Source organism: Natrix helvetica, assembly GCF_964273705.1.
Source record: "Natrix helvetica genome assembly, chromosome: 6".
NCBI lineage: Eukaryota > Metazoa > Chordata > Lepidosauria > Squamata > Natricidae > Natrix > Natrix helvetica.
The window spans coordinates 22,839,584-22,860,532 of NC_138553.1; the positions used below are offsets into that span (position 1 = coordinate 22,839,584).

Genomic DNA, 20,949 nt, shown 5'->3' on the forward strand with positions numbered 1-20,949 from the left:
GGTCCAGAAGGGGGCGCAATTGGCGCACCAGGCGAACCTGGCGGAACGCCCCCCTTGCCACGGCTGCCACATGGTCATCCATTGACAGCCGGGCATCTAGGAGGACGCCCAAATTGCGCGCCCGTTCCACAGGGGGCAATTGTTCGCCCCCTCTGGCCAGCGATGGGGTCAGCTGGCTGAACCGAGGTGCCGGTAGCCACAGCCACTCAGTCTTGGAGGGGTTGAGTTTGAGTCTGTTGTCCCCCATCCAGACCCCGACGGCTTCCAAACACCGGGACATCACTTCGACAGCCTCGTTGGGGTGGTTTGGGGTTGAGATGTACAGCTGAGTATCATCAAGTGAGTGGCCTCAGGGTCGACCTCTGCCCCCCTGTCAACACACATTGCGTCCGGTCGGAGAGGTAGGAGCCGAACCACCGCAAAACGGTGCCTCCGACTCCCATCCCCTCCAACCGGCGCAATAGGATACCATGGTCGATGGTATCAAAAGCCGCCGAGAGGTCTAATAGGACCAGGATAGAGGAACAACCTCTATCTCTGGCCCTCCAGAGATCATCAACCAACGCGACCAAGGCTGTCTCTGTGCTGTGCCCGGGTCGGAAGCCGGACTGGCATGGGTCTAGATATTCGGATTCGTCAAGGTGTCGCGGAAATTGCTGTGCCACCACATTCTCAACAACCTTCGCTAGAAAGGGAAGGTTGGAGACTGGACGGTAATTAGCTAGCTCCGTTGGGTCAAGTGAAGGCCTCTTGAGTAAGGGCCTCACCACCGCCTCTTTCAAGGCAGTTGGTAAGGATCCCTCACCCAATGAGGCGTTCACCAGGCCCAGAAGCCAGCCTCATGTCACCTCCCAGGATGCCAGTACCAGCCAGGAGGGACACGGGTCCATTGAACATGTGGTGGGTCGCAACCGTCCACGCAACCTGTCCAAATCCTCGGGGGCAACAGAGTCAAACTCCTCCCAGAATGGTCTCACAAGACTCACTGTTAACGGCTCGTCTGGTCCACTGGAGGGGGCCCATCCGCTCCGGATCTGAGCGACTTTGTCCTGCAGATATTCCCCAAACTCCTCTGCTCTTCCCTGCAAGGGTGCCTCCCGCGTCCTCTGTGACAAGAGGGAGCGGGTCACCCTGAACAGGGCGGCAGGGCGGTTATCCGCGGACGCAATAAGAGCGGCACAATGTCTACGTTTGGCCGCTCTCAATGCCACAAGGTAAGTCCGTAAATAGGCTCTTACCTGTGTTCGATCAGACTCGGAGCGTGAGGATCTCCACCTGCTCTCTAGACGTCTCCTATGGCGCTTCATCACCCTCAACTCCTCGGTATACCAAGGAGCTCGGGTGAGTCGCTGCCGTAGGAGAGGTTCAGTCCTATTCTGACTCCCAGATTGCAATCTAAGACTGTAGAAGGCCATAGAACAGAAATAAAGCCCTGGGGGTGGGGATGGGGGGCTACCAGATATTGCCAACAATGTGAAAGAGAACTTCCTACTCTTGTCCTAAGGAATGAGACTAGGAAGTGGAGGCTGCGGTGGCTCACATGGTTAGGATGCTGAGTCAGAAGACCATTGAAAGGTCAACAGCTCAGCAGTTCAAAACTCAAGAGCGTGAGCCACGTGATGGAATAAACCCCCATCAATTTATCCCAGCTCCTGGCTATCTAGCAGTTTAAAAGCATGAAAATGCAAAATAGATAGATAGGTACCATTTCAGTGGGAAAATAATAGGGACATTAAAGGTATCCCTTCAGGTGTCCCATAGGCAATGGTGATATCTCTGGCTAATCCTTTCTACCTGGAAGCACCTTGGTAGGTGGATCATGCTTCCAACATGAATCTAGTATATGTAGGAGATGACTAGATGGGTCAATCTCATCATCAGTCATATGTCCCTGTGTTCCCACAAGAGATCTAAGTCCAGTTCACCTTGAATTTTCTTCTAATCTTACCCACCAATATTCCTTGACCATAGACTGGGAGTTGTTTGTTAGAGTTGCATTTAAAAACCACTTACAGTACGTGAAAGATTTCAAGCTGCTATGCTCCAAAATCAATACTATTAGATATGATTCTCCCATTTCTGGATAGATAGTTGAGGATTAGTTGAAAATGTGTAGAAAAATGGTTCCTTTGAAACTATGCCAATCTCCTGGTTGTTTAGCTGCAGCTATTTTGGTCTGCAATGGAAAATCTTGTACAACAAACTTTCTGACAAAGTTATAACAAGTTTAATTTGTGAAATGATCTGACCAACGTGAGTCCAGCAATAACACTGTATTGAGTTTGAATGGTATTCTTTGGAGAATCTAATCTTAACCTGACAAAGCATTATGTGTTAGCCACTAATAACGTAAAAGTCAGTGTAATATAATAGTTAAGGTGCTGGGCCAGAATTAAAGAGATCTAAGTTGAAGCCTACCTCAACTATAGAAGTTCACTGGGCAATGTTCTCTCACCCCAACCTACCCCAGAGTCTTGTTGTGGGGAAAAAAAGAAAGAGAGAATGCTACGTATCACTATATTCCTGATGGAAAGGTTTAATATAAATTTAGCAAATGTGCTTTATTTTATCCAGTGCTTTATTTGATCTTTGCCTTGGTTATCTTCAGTTTTGACACTGCAACATGATTCATCTGGGGCTGTCCTTCAAAACATGCAGAAGTTTAAATTGGTACATAATATAGCACCTAGTTTGCAGAAGGCGAAGAAAATACAGACATCATGTTAACTCTGAACTGAAATATCTTCACTTTTTACCATATGCTTACTAGGCACATTAAGGTGTTGATATTAACTTTTAGAGCACTGCTTAAAATCTGATTATACAAATTAAATTATTTCTTTTTAGCACTTAGGAGAGAATTTTCACCTATATTAGTTGCTTTTGACAAAATGGGGGGCATATAAGTTTAATAAATAAATCACTCCCACTTAATGGAATGAAGTCCTTTAGGTGTTTTATCTTCACTCTTTCAGTGATTAAAAATATTGTACAGTGGCAGCTGTTTTGTCACCTTTTTAATTTTTAAACAATTTATCAATCATTTCAATTAATATTTTAACTTTCCCCCTTTTAAAGAAATGTTATTGCCTTTTATTAAATTGGTGAGTCAGTTTGAGCGCTCTCTGGAATAGAAAGCAACGAGTAATTAGAATGAAGAAAGAAGCAAAATAAAAAAGTGACTTTGGTCTAATTAAGCCTGTTTCTGACTAACATGAATACCTGAGACGGTTTGCATCTGGCTTGTTTTCTGGCATTATTCTGATCAGACTATCTGCTAATAGTATTAACAGACCACAGTCCCTTCTGACCTTGGTTTTATGCCATCAGTTGATTTCCATAATAAGATCTCCTTGCACCCCAACTAATAAGCAAAGCCTTATTATAAGGGTAGCCAAACAGCCCTAAAGGCCAAATCTGAAGCCTCATGAATTTGAAAGAATGCTAAAAGAAGCCAATTTATTATTTTACTAATTTAAATTCTGGGCCACTCTAAAACCTGGGAAAAAGTTAAAAAGTAAAACTGACTCTAAAATGTTCAGATAAAAATCAGTTGTAAGATCAATGCTTAACCCCCCCAAGTGTAGGCAGCAGAAGTAAATCCCACTGATTTTACTGAGACTAAGTTTGAGATGACTACATTGGAGAGAAGCCCAAGAAAAGAACATAAGAACAGAGAGTACTAGGAGTTGGATCAGCCTATGTCCCTTCTAGTCCAGCATTCAGTGTCACACATTGGTCAACCACAGGCATTCATAAACATGGAGAAAAGGGTGGTGGACATACAAAAATGGACAACAAAGTTCATGAAAGTTAGTTGGGACTAGAGACTTTTAGTAAACTATCCTTTGCAAAGTTTAAGGATGAGTACAAGCCATTAAGTAGCTAAAGCAGCATCACGTATACACAAAATATGACACCAACACACATATAAACCAGAGGTGGGTTCCTACCGGTTCGGAATGGTTTGGCCGAGTAGGTCGTAATTCGGATGGCCATGCACCCGAACCAGTTCTATCGGCACCGCCATAAGTGCCGCCATCTTGTGTTTTGCTTCTGCGCATGCAGAACTTTTTACTTCTGCGCATGCGTGCGTAGCATGCATCAAGCGTGCCTACCCGAAGCGCAGCCCTGAGTGAAGTGGCAGTAAAAGAAGCCGGAACCCATCCCTGATATAAACCATCCTTAGATCAGGGGTTTCAAACTCGATTTCATTGAGGGCCACATCGGTGTTGTATTTGACCTCGGGGGGGGGCAGAGTGGGTGTGTTCAGCTTGGCTGCTGTCCATGGCCCTTCCGAGCTCCATTTTTGCTGGCAGAGACACCGCGAGCCGGTCTATTGCTGTTTCCAGGGCAGCCCTGTGGCCAGATCTGAGAACCCCAGGGGGGCACATCTGTTTGACACCCCTACCTTAGAGAGTAAATCATAAGCAGAGGGCAACAAATCTGAAGTACCCAATGACTTATTTCTCAGCAAGAGTATCAAGTCTTTTGGGATAGAAGAAAGAAAGCTAGATAGGAATGTGGAAATAATGTGGCTAATTTTAAAAAAGTGGGGAACTGCTGCAATCAACCAGGATGTTTCAAAATAAAATTGGTCATTTATCAGCAGCTACTAATAGAGAAATAAAAAAAGAAGGCAAAGACAAAGATGAGATAAAGAGATGTGGAATATACAGTTATATCTATGGCTCTCTTCCTCTAGTGTCTTCTGTTCCATTTCTATTTAATATTGGAAGACTACAGTATTTTGGAAATGAAGGCTGCCCATAGATATCAAATTTGGATTTCTGGTACTGGGCAAACATATGCCCATCCCACGCTTGGAGCAATGCTGAAAATCCTCATATGTAACAAATAATCAGATTAAATGTCATCATACTTCAGCTACCTTTTGTGCTTTAGGCATATCAGTGTGTCGCTGAGCACGTAGAGATCGTGCAGATTTAGGTGGCTTGACAGGAGCACAGTACATCTCCAGCCGTATCAGGTCACAGCTCTGGAAACAGCATTCATCCACTATTCCCCTAGTAGAAGAGGAACGTCTACTGCCTCCATAACCTGCTGGTTTACCTAAAGGGGACAAAAGTGGTCATTATAAAGGAACATAACAAAATCTTTCACATTCTGCTAATATTACAATATAATTAGGCGCATTACACCACAGAATAAGACACACAGAGCAAATTCTATTGTATCCTTTACTGGATCAATGTGCTAGCAATATCTTACAGACCTACAGGAGTAGCCAGGTATCTTAATTTATTCACATATTTCTCTTCCATTCACCCTGGCTAGCAAAACCCATAGCTGTTAATAGCCAGAGCAACATCACTAAACTCACGGCCATAATAAAGTATCCAAATTACAATATAAAACAGGGATGTCAAACTTGATTTCATTGAGGGCTGCATCAGGATTGTGTTGGACCTTCTGGGGTGCGGGGCAGAAGGTGTGGCCAGCTCAACACATCGTGTGTCTATGGTAACTGTGGTGAGCACTCTGTCAGTGAAAACGGGCTCCTGAGCTCTGTTTCTGCTGTGGCGGCCTTCTGAAACCCTCTACCAGTGAAATTGGAGCTTGCGAGGGGCATGCCCTGCCGTGCTGAGCTCCGTTTTTGTTGGCAGAGGTGCCATGGGCCAGTCTTTTACTGTTTCCAGGGTGGCCCCGTGGGCCAGATCTAAGCATCTTGTGGGCCTGATGTGGCCCGCAGGCCTTGAGTTTGACAGCCCTTGTCTAAAATAACAGATTCTGAGTATAAAGAATAAGTATTTAATGTTGTCTTCAAGCAAACTGGAGAGGGACCCATCCTAATTATAAGAGGGAGAGAATTTTTACAAAAAATGGTACCATTTTTCCCCTGGTTGATTCTTGACAATCATTTGTCTCTTGGCCATCACCCATAAAAAGAGAACAATCAGACAATCAATAATTCACCACATAGGGGAAAGTTATTCCTTCGAGTAGCTAGATTCCAAGGGTTTTATATGGATTTGTATTTTTACACCGGCACCTTGAATTTAACTTAGAAAACTACAGAGGGTAGTGAGTAGGTATCACATATTGCTGAGAAACATTGAGCAAAAGTCCCGCTGCTACATTTTGAATTCACTATATGTCCAAGGGTAGGTCTTGGAAGATTCATTGCATCAAGTTAACCTAATTTGGAGGTAACCAGTGGATGGTGACTTTATATTAAAAGGAATGATTCTTTGTTGAAGAGTTCAATGGTAACCTGCTTAAAGATTTAAAAGAAACCAATTTCGTTGTATTTAAGTACAATGACAATAAAGATTATACTTATAAGAAGAAAAAACAGGGCCTTGGAGTATTCAGACTGAAGTGGTATTTGTGAGGGAAAATGTGGGTATTCAGAATTCTAAATCTAATTTTTGGGAGTACGTTGGGCTCCTACTGGATCCAACACTTGTAGGACAGCTTTTGTTGTGCCCGATTGTGCTCCCACTTTTAATATAGTATGTACTAAACCCCTGTTAATCTGTTTTAGAAAATCCAAAGTGAAATAATTCTTACTTTGGGTTTGATTAGGACACTTTTTCCTAACAGCGTGAAAACACATTTTTTTATCATTTTGTCTCAGGTATCCACATAGTGGATTAAACTGCCATAAAGCCATCTCGCTGAAAGGGTGGATATAAAACATGTTTTTGCTTAAATGAAAAACAACACTCCTCAGCAAGTGCACTGCCAGAGTACCCAAGATATTGTATTTTGTGGAGTATAAGACGCACCGGAGTATAAGACGATTATGAAGAGGCAAATTTTAAAAAAAAGTTTTTGCACTCTGCAGACTTCCCAAAAATGGCCTGTTTGTCGTGAAAATGGGCCTGTTTTTTCAATAAAAGAGCATGCATAGCCTTTAGGAGGCTTGTAGAGTGCTCCTGGGGGCTGTGGGGGGGGGGGGAGGGGGAAAATTGAGCAAAAAACGGCCTTTTTGCAGTCATTTCTGTCCCCAGCCCCCAGAAGCACTCTGAAAGCCTCATAAAAGCTATGCACAGCCATTTTGGTGAAGGGGAGGGGGGGGGTTCTGGAGGCAAAAAGAATTGCTGCATTCAGTGTATAAGATGCACCCAGATTTTCAGCCTCTTTTTTGAGGGAAAAAGGTGCGCCTTATATTCTGAAAAATACGGTAAGTGAAGTGGTTTTGGCCTCTGAGAATGAAAATCCCTCATATCCCTTCCCTTGGCAGTGAAAGTATGATCAAGTAAATGTTATGCTTTCATAAGACTTCAAATGAGCTAGAACAGCAACGTTTAACAGTTTTATTGTTGCTAATGAAAAGGCTGGACCATGAGTCAACAAACTGAGCTGTAATCATATGCATATGTACGTATATATGTATGTGTATGTTAGGTGTGTATGCATGTGTAAGTGTATGTGTGTAGCCCTCAAGTTATTGTACATCATGACCCATTGTATGTCATGATGGTTGAAAGTCAAGGCACCTCTGTGACCAACTCAGTTTCTATGACATTATTTTGTGGGTTTTGTTAAATTAATGCGGTGGAGGTTAGGGTGAATAGCAGTTGATAAGCAAACCCATTTGCAGTGGGCATTTTTTGCTGGAAACCAGTATTATACAATGGTTTCTGGCAAAAATGTCATAAATTGCAGTCACATGACTATGGGATTCTGCAAGTGGTCGTAAATATGACCGCCCAAATACAATCATGTGACAACTGGAAGGGGTGCTGGCGGCCAGAAAGTTTGAACAGATACTAAGTTGAGGATTACCTGTACATGCATATCTTTGTACCTACTCAGACCCCCCCTACATACATACATATATACACATGTACACACACACACACACACACACACAGACACACACAGACACACACATTATGTAAACTGTAAACCCCACTGAATCGGGGAAATTTGTTGCTGTTGCCTGAACTTTGTTAGAGTTTGCACTCTTGTTGATTCATTTGTTCACATAATATGTGAACCAATAATATGTAAAGAGGGAGATGGATGGTTAAGAAATATGAAATACAAATAAATATTCCAAGAATATCTGTTTAATAGATCATAGTCTTTCTAGTAATAAAATAAACATGACCATTTAGTCAGCGGGGCCCTTCAAACTATTTGCTTGATAAATTCCAATAGATTTGAAAAAAGGTTTTCCCCAGGATATACGTATAAAAAAGATATTTGTTTTGAATTTCACAAGTCAGTGAATTCCTCTAGTAGTATATAACATAACTTAGAGCAAAGCCATGCTCTGCTGTTAGGATATGTGCCATGATTATAAGAACAAAAAATGGTATCAAATTAGTCACCTTAGCTAAGAGCCAAACAACACAAGACACTTGGAAATATTTCACTAGATTTGTTTTTAAAGCAATATTAGTGTGGGACTAAATCAAATTGGAAGGTCTGTTAGGAGCCACATTTTTACTTCCAAATTTTCTTTGTCTTCTTCTTTGTCCCTCCCCTCTTTCTGGAAGCTGCTATATGTCTCCAGAGAAAACTATATGTCCATTCAGCATGCTTTTCCACATGAACAAAAAAAGTAGCATGCAAAATTATTTCCATCCAGTAAATTGTAGTAGAATCTTGCTGTGACAAATCTTGCTGTTTACTGTTCCACTTAATTATGTCCTATTCCAGGATACTCTCTTCCCATGATGGCACGCAGAGCCTTCTCTGTGGGCATGCGCACCGTCGCCAGCTGCTCTTCTAGTTTCTGGTGCGCACATGCCCGCTGGCCAGCTGGTCTTCACGGGCACTGGAGTGCTGGAAAATGGCCTGAAAGCAGCCCCCAAAATGCCCCCCAAACAGCCCTTTGGGGGCCGTTTTCAGGCCATTTTTCTGGCTGTTTTCAGGCTGTTTTCAGGCTGTTTTCAGGTTTTTCAGCTTTTTTTCAGGCTGTTTTCAGGCCATTTTCCAGGTTGTTTTTGGCCCCAAAAATGGCCAAAAATGCCCCCAAACCAGGCATGCGCGTGCCAGCCAGCTGGTCTTTGGGTTTCCAGTGCTCTGACACCCACGCATGCACCCGCATTCCAGTTTGGGCACTTGGTGTTGAAAAGATTTGCCATCACTGCTCTATTCTATGTCCCTTCCAATTCAATTCAAATCTTTCTTGTTCAACAAATCCCTAAGCATTCTGTGGTCATTGTGTATATTCAAATTTCATAAATTTCATTGAACTTCCATTGGGTTAATAATATTAACCTACTGAATCAAACCTTGCAAATCTAATTCCTATTAAAACAATTCTACTTTGCCGAATTTTGTGTCCAGGATCAAGATCAATGGCCTTTGTCTGAGTTAATGTTTGTTATTCAAATCATTTATCTTGAAACTGGATTTGCTGGGAAGGGCCAACTTGTTTAGGACATCACTGTCTCTGTGCCTAGAACCAATCAATGCAACTGAAAATTAAATCTGAGATAGAAGCATGTTGGTTTAATGTTTATATGATTCCTCTAACATCTGGAGAGATCAACATTTTTATATCGAGATCAGGCACATGGAAAAACTGCTTGCAAGATGTAGTTTTGAATGATAGACCAGTTTTATTGTTCAAGGTATTCAGGCAATGGGAACTCAATATAAGATATTATATGTGTATAATTAAAGTTTTAGACCTGGATTTGGGGAGATTATACAATGGGATAGATATTCTGGTTATAAAATTGTAATACAAATAATATTTTGCGAACAACAATATGGTGTTCATGAAAATACATTAAACTAAACTTGTTTTTTGTTCAGATTTCATTATTTATTTCTGGAAAAATAAATTTCATGATGAATTTGAGCCTTTCTGTTTGTATAACATGGATTAATGGTGACAATTTTAATACCTATAGAGAAGAAAAATCTTGTTAAAATGAATATTACCTCAAGATTGGAATTTATATTAAGAGAGGCATCTATGTTAATTCCACTTAGATATCTTAAAATAATTATCAGTGTTTGGTAGGAAATCTAAATTCTGATTCCTATTCCCATGGGAAACTGATCCTTTGGAATAATTCTTATTTAAAATAGAAGGTAAAATCTCCTTTGAGTAAAGGATGAAAATAATAGATATTCTTGAGGTTCTTCAAACTCATCTTGGAATGGGAAAATCTGAAGTAATCTGAAGGACCAATGGATGTCTACATCTATGAAAATTTTGAGGGGTCCTTGGTGCTCTCTGAGCTTGCTTGTTTTCTTGAAGTTTCATTACCCAAACTAGGTAACACCATCAGTGCTAAATATTTCATGGAACATGCATCTGCCCACTCTATCCCCCTGCCAAAAGGTCTTCCTGAGTGATCAGAAGAGCTGATGCTTTGGTCAGCTTGATCAAGGTGTTGTGGACACTCATGGATGGAGGCCAAATGATAAAAACCTTGCAGGCAAGTATGTAAAGGTGGAGTAGTTTTTGTCATTCTGACAACATTTCAATTTGTTGCACACCCTTCTGGAAGCTTCTAAGAAGCAGTTGCCATTTCTTAGGATACCAAAATAATGGAAGTTCAGAAGATCCCTGTTGGCATTCACTGTCAATCATGGTATCTGTATGTCTAAGTTGACTTTGCCTGACACATGAATCCCTCTGCATATATCTTCAGAGAAATTATTTCCAGGATGGGGCTGGGGAATAGAGGAATTCCCTTGGTCATCTCCCATGAGGTGTCCTGTTATGTAAGTCAAGTTAGCTCCCAGTTTAATCTATTGGTAGTCAACTCTCTGGACTACATTTGGACAGATTCATAAGATTGAATCATACAATTTCAGTAGCTTTTGGAAAAAAAGAGTCAGGCTTAATATTTGACTCATTCTGTAGCTGGCTTCTGTAGCAAAGGGGCTTCACTTTAAATAGGGCAGGAGCAATGATGTAATTCAGAAGTGCTTTCCCTTGCTTGAAATATCCTCTTCACTATTGTCATCAGCTCATTTTTCTGTCAGATATACGAGAGCCGAAGTTGTTTCCATAAAAGACATTTAAACAGCAGGTTCATTCTTCTGTCCACACATCTTAAATTTGCCAAGGTTGAGAAACACTGCTCTGGAGAGTAACTTTTATAGATTTCAGATATCAATCCCACCCACCCCAAATCTATTTTTGGCTTCTATCTACATCACCTATGAGAGTGCAAATGTTGCCATGACTTTACCATTCATTAAAATCAGAAAAAGAAACCTGCCTTTTGAGTCCTATCAGAACTGGACCACAAAAATCCAAAAAGTCACTTTATGTCAGCAAAATGTGAAAGTTTTTCATATCTCCGTGCTGTTATCCCATGGAATTTTGCAGTGCAGTTCTGGTAGTCTTTATGGGGATGACTCAAAATGATATCTTTTCCGTAGCTACTCTGGAAACAGGAATGAATACCATTGCTGGCCATTAAGAAAGTTTTGAAAATACATTTCAGGCAAGCTTTTTTCATAGGAATTTTTGATAGGGTTAGTTTGCTGTATAATTTTAATATATTAAACTATTTAGCAATCCTTGATTTAGTGGATTATAGACTGTATATACACAAGTACGTAGGTCAATCCAATAGTACATAGAGTTGAGTGAAAATGAGTAATCTGAGTATTATTTAAAAATGAGTCTGTCATCAATATCATAATAATGGTCATCTCATCATTTGAAAAGAAATACTAACATTTACTGCACACTTTTACTGCATTTTCAGTTGAACTATACTCTGAAGTGTTTCTGAGAATATTTTTCCTTCCCGTTTTTCCTAGAAATGGTTATTTTGATGCCTGAGGCAAAGGGCAAACTTCAGGGAAATTTATTTGAGAAGGGAAATGATGGCAAAGCCTGCGATTAGAGGAGCAAGGATTTTAAGGGAAGGCAACTTTGTACTTTCCAGATGTTTTGGATTTCTGCTCTCCTCAGCTCCAAGCAGCAAGACCAGTGGCAAAAGATTCTGGAAGCTGGAACTCTACATTTCCAGAACACATAAAATGTTGTTTATACTTTATGGTGACTTCAGTCTACAGTCTTTAAATTATTATTTGACTCCAACCTTGTGAGACATTACAGCTAATGGTTAGAATGGAGAGATGGCCACAAAGACCACAGATTGTTAACCTTTTATCATGGATTAAACAAGGCCTTTGTGCATTCAAAGAATGGCGGGTATTAGTGCCAAGATAGAAAGGGTTACACGATCTGAGCTGCAAATCTTGACCACCATGGCAGCAAAATGCAACTTGTTATGTCCATTTTTGTTGTTGCAGTCTAATGGTCATCCAGACAATTGCAACCTAGATCTGCCATTAGACAGATAGTCAGAAAAACAGGGAGACGAATAGACATTTTATTTGAAAGTACGGAAACTGGACATTCTAACATGTGACAAAACCGTGGCAATCTGGCTGTGTTACACAGCCTTTTAACATTTCCATCTATCATCTATATCCATGATGGTGAACCTACAGTGCCACAGGTGGCATGCAGAGGCCTCTCTGCCAGCATGCAAGCCTCAGCTGAGCTCCACCAAGCATAGCCGCTGGCCAGCTGATTTTTGGGTCCCTGCAAAGCACTATACAGCCATCGATATACATCCAATAGGAACAGGAAGTGCCTCACTGGAGCAGATAGAGGTAAATCCTAGAGAGGCAGGAAATGCATCACTAAACAATTGAGACAAATGCTAGAGAGGAACAAAGCTGCACACAAGGCCGACGTAACTCCTGTAACTGTGTAGGCATGCACAGGGGGGAGCGTGGTGGGGAGCGCCCTCCCTGCGCCCCTTTTTTGGTCCCAGGAGGCTTCAGGGCGGCCTGCTAGGCCCAAAATGGGATGCAGGGGGGGTGTCGCATGCACATGCACAGCAAGAGGTGCGGGAGTGTGTGCGCATTGTATTATGGGTGTGGGCATGCACACATGCGCTGTCATGCACATATGCACTGTCATGCACGCATGCGCTATCAATTACGCATACGCCTTCGGCACACGAGGACAAAAAGGTTAGCTATCACTGATCTTTATCTGTCTGTCTGTCTAACTATCTAACTATCAATCATCTATGTCTAGGAGGGTAAAAAATATAGGTATACATTGCTTGAATGTAGCAGTTTTGAAGTTGGATGTTCAGGGTTCCAACTTGAAGAAGTTGGTGAAAGAAGATTTCCCAGTGATGTTAAAAGTTCTCACTGTTTAAGGAATGTGGTCTCCCAGAGGAAACCTTGTAGTTTATGTTGGAATTAACTATGGTCCTTTGGAACCTGGCCTACTTTTACATAAGAATTATATCACTGCAATGTCTGCTTTAGGATTACTGTTGTGTAATTCTATGGAATTATCATAATTAGCCAGGCTTCTTCTGCAGACAAAATAATGTTTAATACATTAACCGGCTTGGTAAGTTCTGAAAAAATCTAGAGCAATTTCAATGGAGGGATATTGACGAAGAGACTCTACCAGGAAGAAAATAATCTTTCAGTCAAATCTCCATATTTGGGTGGGGATCAGACTCAACTTATTGGATAAAAGGAAGTGTGTGTTCTCAACCTTTCCTCGGTGATGGAAAAAGCCTGGAGGAAACAACTTATGTTAACTTAAAACACAGTAGAAATTCACAGCTGGACACTTCAATTTCTATTCATATTTTTTAAAAAATCAAGTAATTTATTTTTAAAGATGTTATCCTCAACATCAGAAAGTAGAAGACCACTTAGAACAGTCTGGACCAGACTGTTTCTTTTAATCTCATGTGTAAAAGGAGGTATATTGATATTTTCTCCAATAAGTCAGTGGTGGGATTCAATTTTTTTTACTACTGGTTCAGTGGGCGTGGCTTGATGGGTGTGGCAGGGGAAGGATACTGTAAAATCTCCATTCCCTCCCCACTCCAGGGCAAGGATCGTGTAAAATCTCCATTCCTTCCCCACTCCAGAGCAAGGATACTGTAAAATATCCATTATCTCCCCACTCTAGGGGAAGGATACTGTAAAATCTCCATTCCCTCCTCACTCCAGGAGAAGGATACTGTAAAATCCCCATTCCCTCCTCACTCCAGGAGAAGGATACTGTAAAATCTCCATTCTCTCCCCACTCCAGGGCAAGGATACTGCAAAATCTCCATCCCCTCCCCGCTCCAGGGGAAGGATATTGTAAAATCCCCATTTTCTCCCAATCAGCTGGGACTCGGGAGGCAGAGAATAGACTGGAGTGGGGCCAGTTAGAGATGGTATTTACTGGTCCTCTGAACTATTCAAAATTTTCGCTACCAGTTCTCCAGAACTGGTCAGAACCTGCTGAATACCACCTCTGTGATAAGTTAATAAATATTTATAGCAATAGCACTTAGATTTATACATTGCTTTACAGCCCTCTCTAAGTGGTTGATAGAGTCAGCATATTGCCCCCAACAATCTGGGTCCTCATTTTATCAATCTTGGAAGGATGGAAGGGTGAGTCAACTTTGAGCCAGTGAGAATCGAACTTCTGGAGTGAGCAGTGAGTTAGCGAGTTAGCCTGCAGTATTGCACTCTAACCATTGCACCACCACGGTTAGAGGGTTATAGAAAAAAGAATTCTTACCTTCTCAATAATAAGATGCCCTTTATTGACACTTTTTCTGTGTACACATTGGCGCACATTAAAAATGAAATTCTGATGCCTTCTCTGAAAAGAATATACATATATGCCCATACACACACACTGAGAAAAAATGAGATTTTTATAACTTCTTCTGTGTTAGGCATTCAGTGGAGTTCATTTTCTCTCTATACTTTGGTATCTTAAAAGTCATCATAACACTTCCTCCTTGTTGCATTGTTTCTAGTCCAAGGGTTTTTTTTGAGAGAGAGAGTTTAACATGAATCCCAAGAATATTGAAAAATGTTTCTCACAGATATTTGTGATTATTATTTTTAACTGGCAGCTATCCTTTTCTCTTGCTGGATTCCATCTCTGGATTAAACAAACATAATAAATTATGGAATAGATGGATCAAGCCAAAGCCTGATCCAGAAGAACAGTTTTCACTTAATAATTGTTTTATGACTGATCTTATTTTCTCAGTCAATGTACCTATATTAAAATTGCTCAATGATTTTTAGAACTTATCAACCACGTTAATGTAATGTATATTTTTTCAGTTTGTAGAAAAACACAATTCCTATAGAAATGTTGTTGTTAGTTGCGAAGTCATGTCTGATCCATCACAACCCTATGGACAATATTCCTCCAGGCCTTCCTGTCTTCTACCATCCTCTGGAGTCCATTGAAGCTCACACCTATTGCTTCAGTGACTCCATCCACCTCATTCTCTGTCGTTCCCTTCTTCTTTTGTCCTCAATCGTTCCCAGCATTAGGCTCTTCTCCATTGAGTCCTTCCTTCTCATTAGGTGGCCAAAGTATCCGAGTTTCATCTTCAGGATCTGGCCTTCTAAAGAGCAGTCAGGGTTGATCTCTAGGACTGACTGGTTTGATCGCCTTGCAGTCCAAGGGACTTGCAGGAGTCTTCTCCAGCACCATAGTTCAAAAGCCTCAATTCTTTCTTATGGTCCAAACTTCACAGCCATACATTACAACTGGGAAAACCATAATCCTAAAGATATTCATATTGCACAATATCATTTTGCCGTTATTACTCCATTACTAATTTATTCTTCTATTGTTTCCCTAATATATTGTTTCCATTGCCATTGCCTGCAAAAACCATTTCTAGAAAGTATGAACTGAAGTAATTTATACTTTCACATTTCTTATCCATGTAGATATTAGTTAAAACAGTTATTGGAAGAAGAAGTAATACTGGTAACCCTCAACATAACAGTTCATTTAGGGTTGAGTAGTGACCTTGAGGACACAGAGAAACCTTCAAGTGGCCTCAACGATTCTCTAAAAGGATGCAAATGACCAGCTGTCTGCAAGGAATATAAATCCTTCCATTTCCCACCATCCAGTCAGAGCTGAAGAAGCTTATTGGACGAGAAGTGAAATTTAAAAGAAAAAACAAGAAAGTCCAGTTGCCTCCCGAAAAAAAGCACCTTTGGGACAACCATGACCTGGATGATTGAGACTAACAACTGTAATAATTTACTTTAAAAAAACAGATTATGAAATAGGGCAAAACTCAGTAACTGGAAAATGGAAATTTTGGACTCAGTTGTGGTGGTAGGTCAAGGACCAACTGTATGTAATTCAGCTCTTTTTATGGTCCTGGGTTCTTCTCAATGTTTAGCTTTCTTTTACCTAGAGAAGGGATCAAGCGGTCAAAGATGTTAGTTCTCATTCCTTTTACTGCAATTACTGGTGGATGTTTTCTTGCCAACAGATAATGTGTGGAGTGGGGAGGATAGCCAATTCAGAGGATGTGTTGTGGGGGTACATTGCACCATTTGCAGTGAATCACAACAGATGCAACTGAGACAGGATAGGGATTGGCAATGGGGGCAACAGATGTCATGCCGCTATAGTTTACTGCTGACTCAAGCATGGGTGGATAGCACTTTAATTCAGCAATGGGGAAAGGCCCAAGGGTGCAACATGTTCTTCTTGGCTCTATCTCTAGCACTTGGAATTTATCAAAGCATCAAGAACAATGGGTCCTTTGTGCATGAGGGTGGCCAAAAGAATTATTTATTGTACAACATTGGAAGGCTAACGCTATACCTTATGTGTAGCAGTGGATTGCTGGTAAGTGTTATTGGAAATAAACCTCTGAAATAAACTTTTTTTTTCTCTAACAGAAGGTCAAGAAAGAGAGCATTCTACTAATCTGCTTAATTTTTCTGGGGTTCTTTTGTTCATGATGCAAATTTCCAGGTTAAAATTTTCCTGGGAAATTTTTTTTATGTGTAGTTTTGTTGTTCAAAAACAACAAAACAACAATTCAAAGGTTGCAGAATATTTTGAGTTTTATTGCACAATAAAACAAGGTTGCAGAATATATGGAGTTGATCAGATATACCTCTTCCAAAAAAGTTAAAGATCAAGATAAGTTTTCTTGAATAAAGTTTGAATCTACTGCTCTGTATGGAACAGGTATAAGTATACTCCTGTTAAATTCAGTATGTTCAGACTTACATTCACATATCACAGATTTCTCTACTGTTCTCTTTACGGGCAAGAACAATGGGTCTTTTCTACCTGCTTTCTTTCTAGTAATACTAAATTAACATTACAGAACAGGCGAGCCAATTAGGTGTAGAAGCCAGGAGATGGAGATGCTGCTTTAGACATGAGAGCCCAATGGGTGATTTTGGGCCAGTCATTCTCTTGTCAGCACTCAGAAAATAGCAACGGGAAATTGCTTTGATATTTATGTAGTCACCAGGAGTCAAGGCTAACTTGGATAAAATAAATTCATTGTAAGGAGGGGAGTAACATTCTTATACACATTATATTTTATAGTGACTTTTTAATTATATGTTTCAGTTGGGTATATATATCTGTATATTTATATTTATTATAATGTATTCTGAGTGTAATGCTGTAATAAAAGATTAATGTAACAGAGCTTTTATTTTGAACATATATGTACACCAGTCTTGCAAGTTTTGAGAACTCTTCAAAAAGTATTAATGCCTTTTTCACTTTAGGAAGTGGTAGAATAATACTATATATTAGTATAGTATATAGTATACATATGTGTGTGTGTTGTATTTGTGCTGATAAATAAATAAAGGGAGACTAGTATAGATCTATTTCAAGCTATTTAGCTCTCATCAGCTAGCCATACCCTTACTTAGCTGATGAGAGCTAAATAGCTTGAAATAGATCTATACTAGTCTCCCTTTATTTATTTATCAGCACAAATACACAAACATAGCAAAGGCAACATTAAAAATAAAAATATGGTTTTCTGCCTGGATGGTCCTCTGTAATGACCCGAAGGACAGAAAGGGGGAGTAGTGAGCTCCCTCCCATATTTGGGCATACCAGGGGTTGTAACACAAATACATATATATATCCCCCCCAGCTATGTGTATGTGTATGCATTCATCACTGTGTATAATAATAGCTTAGTTGTATTTCATTTTATCAGGAAAAAAAGTTATTTTCCTTGTCTTAACTCAGTGCCTCTTAAACTGCTGTGAAAATATAGCTTGTAAAATTCCGGCAGTCTCTAAACTCCTTTTGATGTTCCATGCACTCATAAAAATAATAACTTTGATTTATTTCATTTCCATCTTGATGATTGTAAAATCATGCCCCCTCTTGTAGAGTAAGGGTTCATCCAGATGGCTTTGCATAGAAGCCTTGTGCCCTCCAGGGTTGATTATTCCTTCTTTAAAAGGCAAATGAAGAAGAAGATGAAAAAGGAAGACGAACAAGACTCAAGTTTAATTCAAGATTCTTAAACCTTTGTTTTGCATTCAGATACTTTTGTATCAAAGTGATAAAATAAGAGTGTGACGAAAATGCTACCAGGTGACATTTCATATTTTGCAAGTTCTTAGGAGTCACACTCCAAATTTTGAGATATGCTACCTTAAACTACCTTTAAAGCATAATTAAAAAGGAGAAGTAAGTCTTAAAAGACATGAGAATCAGAGGTGGTATTCAGCCGGTTCGCACCGGTTTGCCCAAACCGGTGGCATAAATTTTGCCCAGTTTGGAGAGCCAGTAGCGATGGCCAGCTGGCCATGCCCCCATACTGGTCCCCCTGTCACTGGTTGCTCACCCCGCCCATCTGATCACTGCTTGCTTGCACTGCCTCTTTGCATACTGGCTCTCAAAGAGGCCGGCGGCTTGCCGCAGGCCACTAGAAACTCCTCCAGTCAGCAAAAAAGCATCTGCCGTTGCCGCCCTCATCTTTGTGCATGCACATCCCATTGCCTTACAAGTCTGCTTGCCTCTTTGAGAGCCAGTATGCAAGGAGGTGGCTAGGAGGCTTCTTTGCCAGCCAGTCGCTTCCCAGTAGTGGCGGCTGGCTGGGGGCCACTGAAAACTCCGGTCAGCTTGCCTTCTGGACTAGACCAGCCACCACAGAAGGTAAGCAACCAAAGAGACATTGGTGGTGGGGGAGGAAGCAGGGAAATGGAGGAACTAATGAAGGGAAGGTAGGGGTAGATAGGAAAAAAAATCCTAAAAAATTTTCTACCTTTTCCTGTGTGTGTGGCTAGGTGGGGGGGAATGTGACTGATTGGGCATGCCACACCTACTCAGTCACATGCCCCCCCCACATAGCCACGCCAACCAAACCAGTAGCAACAATTTTTGAATCCCACCCCTGATAAGAATGATAGTCCGCTGCTGAAAGTTAGGGAGAAAGACTGCATCATTGCATTTGATAGAACTATCAGTAAAGCCACTATAAATTAGTAGTGCAAGGACTCATGGGATACACTGATTGGCAACAATTCTCCATTATTCCAGAGAAGAGTCATCCCTAACCTCTACTTAGAGAGGCCAGAGGTTGAATCTTTTGTTATTATTTTCTTAAATTAGTTATTTTGCTTCTCTACTACTTGCAAAGTGCTGCAGGTTTTGGGCTGCAGGTAGCACAAGTATAACAACCATGGATTGAAGCAAAGAATTAAACAGGCCTGTCAAACTGATGGCCCATGGGCTGGATGCACCATGTGTAGGCCACACCCACCCCAGGTCCGCAAAGGCAAAAAAACGTGAAACATCACGATACGTCACGTGACGTGATCGAGTTTGACGGCCATGAATTAGAGTATTCTGAGTCTCTGTGCTGCATCTAGTAGTTCATAACATTTTTGCAGTCCAAATCTGCAGCCCTTCTTGTCATCAGTGGCGGATTAAGGCTCACAGGTGCCCTAAGCACTGACAAATCTTGGTGCCCCCCCTCCTTTGTACGTACTGTACAAATCTTCATTGGTTTTTCTTTTTTTCTCAACTTTGTGGTGCCCCCTTTGTCCTGGTGCCCTAAGCAGGTGCTTAGTCTGCTTAATGGTTAATACACCATGGCTTGTTATGCCTGTCATTTCATATTGTACCCTTTTCCTTTACTACCAAATTTCTGACAATACAAAAAAATGAATGATCAAATGTTCGATAAAAAGACACACACGTTTTCATTCGGTGAGCTACATGTGCCTTCATTTCCTAATAGTCTATATGGTTGAACCTCTTTTGTAAAAACTTCAGACACTCAACTCTTGAGACCTACAGGCAGGACTATCAGATTGGGGCCTAAAATTTTTGAATCTTTCTCAAGTTGATTTGAACAAGTGATTGGTTTTACTCTTTAAGTCAGTGGTGAAATTCAAATTTGTTTACTACAGGTTCTGTGGGCGTGCCTTGGTGGGTGCAGCTTGGTGGGCATGGCACGGGAAGGATACTGCAAAATCCTCATTCCCACTCCCCCACTCTGGGGCCAGCCAGAGGTGGCATTTGTCTGTTCTTCACACTACTCAAAATTTACACAACCGGTTCTCCAGAACCTGTCAGAACCTGCTGGATTTCACCCCTGCTTTAACTATAAGAAGTACAGTAGGGGTGTCAAACGCATGTTGTCACGTTGTTGTCATGTCATGTATTGAGACTTCTTCTCCTTCACTAAACTGGGAGTGGGCATGGCCAGCGTCTTACATATCTGGCCTGCGGGCCGTGAGTTTGACACCCCCCTAAGAATAGCTATATACAAGATGCTGCAGTTCAATAAATCCATTACCTTAGTGTTTATTATGTTAGTCTCAGCAGTGTTTTGGATATTTGACCATTCTTTTTTTTTTTTCCCTGTAGAAACTTTTAAAACTGACATCTGATTTTGGAAGAGTTTTACCATTGGAGTCTTACTGAATATTAAAATAATGCTTGGAAAGTGTTGTTGGATGATAGGGCCCTGAAATAGGGGAGACAAGTTATAAAAATTGTAATTTGTTCCTTATGTCACATAAACTCCCAGGTCAATTGTAATTTAACCTGCGTGTGTGTGTGTGTGTGTGTGTGTGTGTGTGTGTGTGTGTGTGTGTGTGTATTATTTATTTAATATTCTTTGTTATGAGAGATAATTCCAGTCTTTTTTCATGATGACAAACCGATCA

General features: G+C 40.9%; 1 protein-coding gene across 3 annotated transcripts in view; it reads right to left on the minus strand.

The window, feature by feature from the left end:
• IGF1 (insulin like growth factor 1) overlaps positions 1–20,949 on the minus strand; it is a 70,356-nt gene that overhangs the window by 13,240 nt on the left and 36,167 nt on the right. For all 3 annotated transcript variants that reach the window (XM_081956854.1, XM_081956853.1, XM_081956855.1), the window contains exon 3: positions 4,892–5,073. In XM_081956854.1, the coding sequence (XP_081812980.1) occupies positions 4,892–5,073 (182 nt within the window). The remainder of the gene's footprint in view (positions 1–4,891; positions 5,074–20,949) is intronic.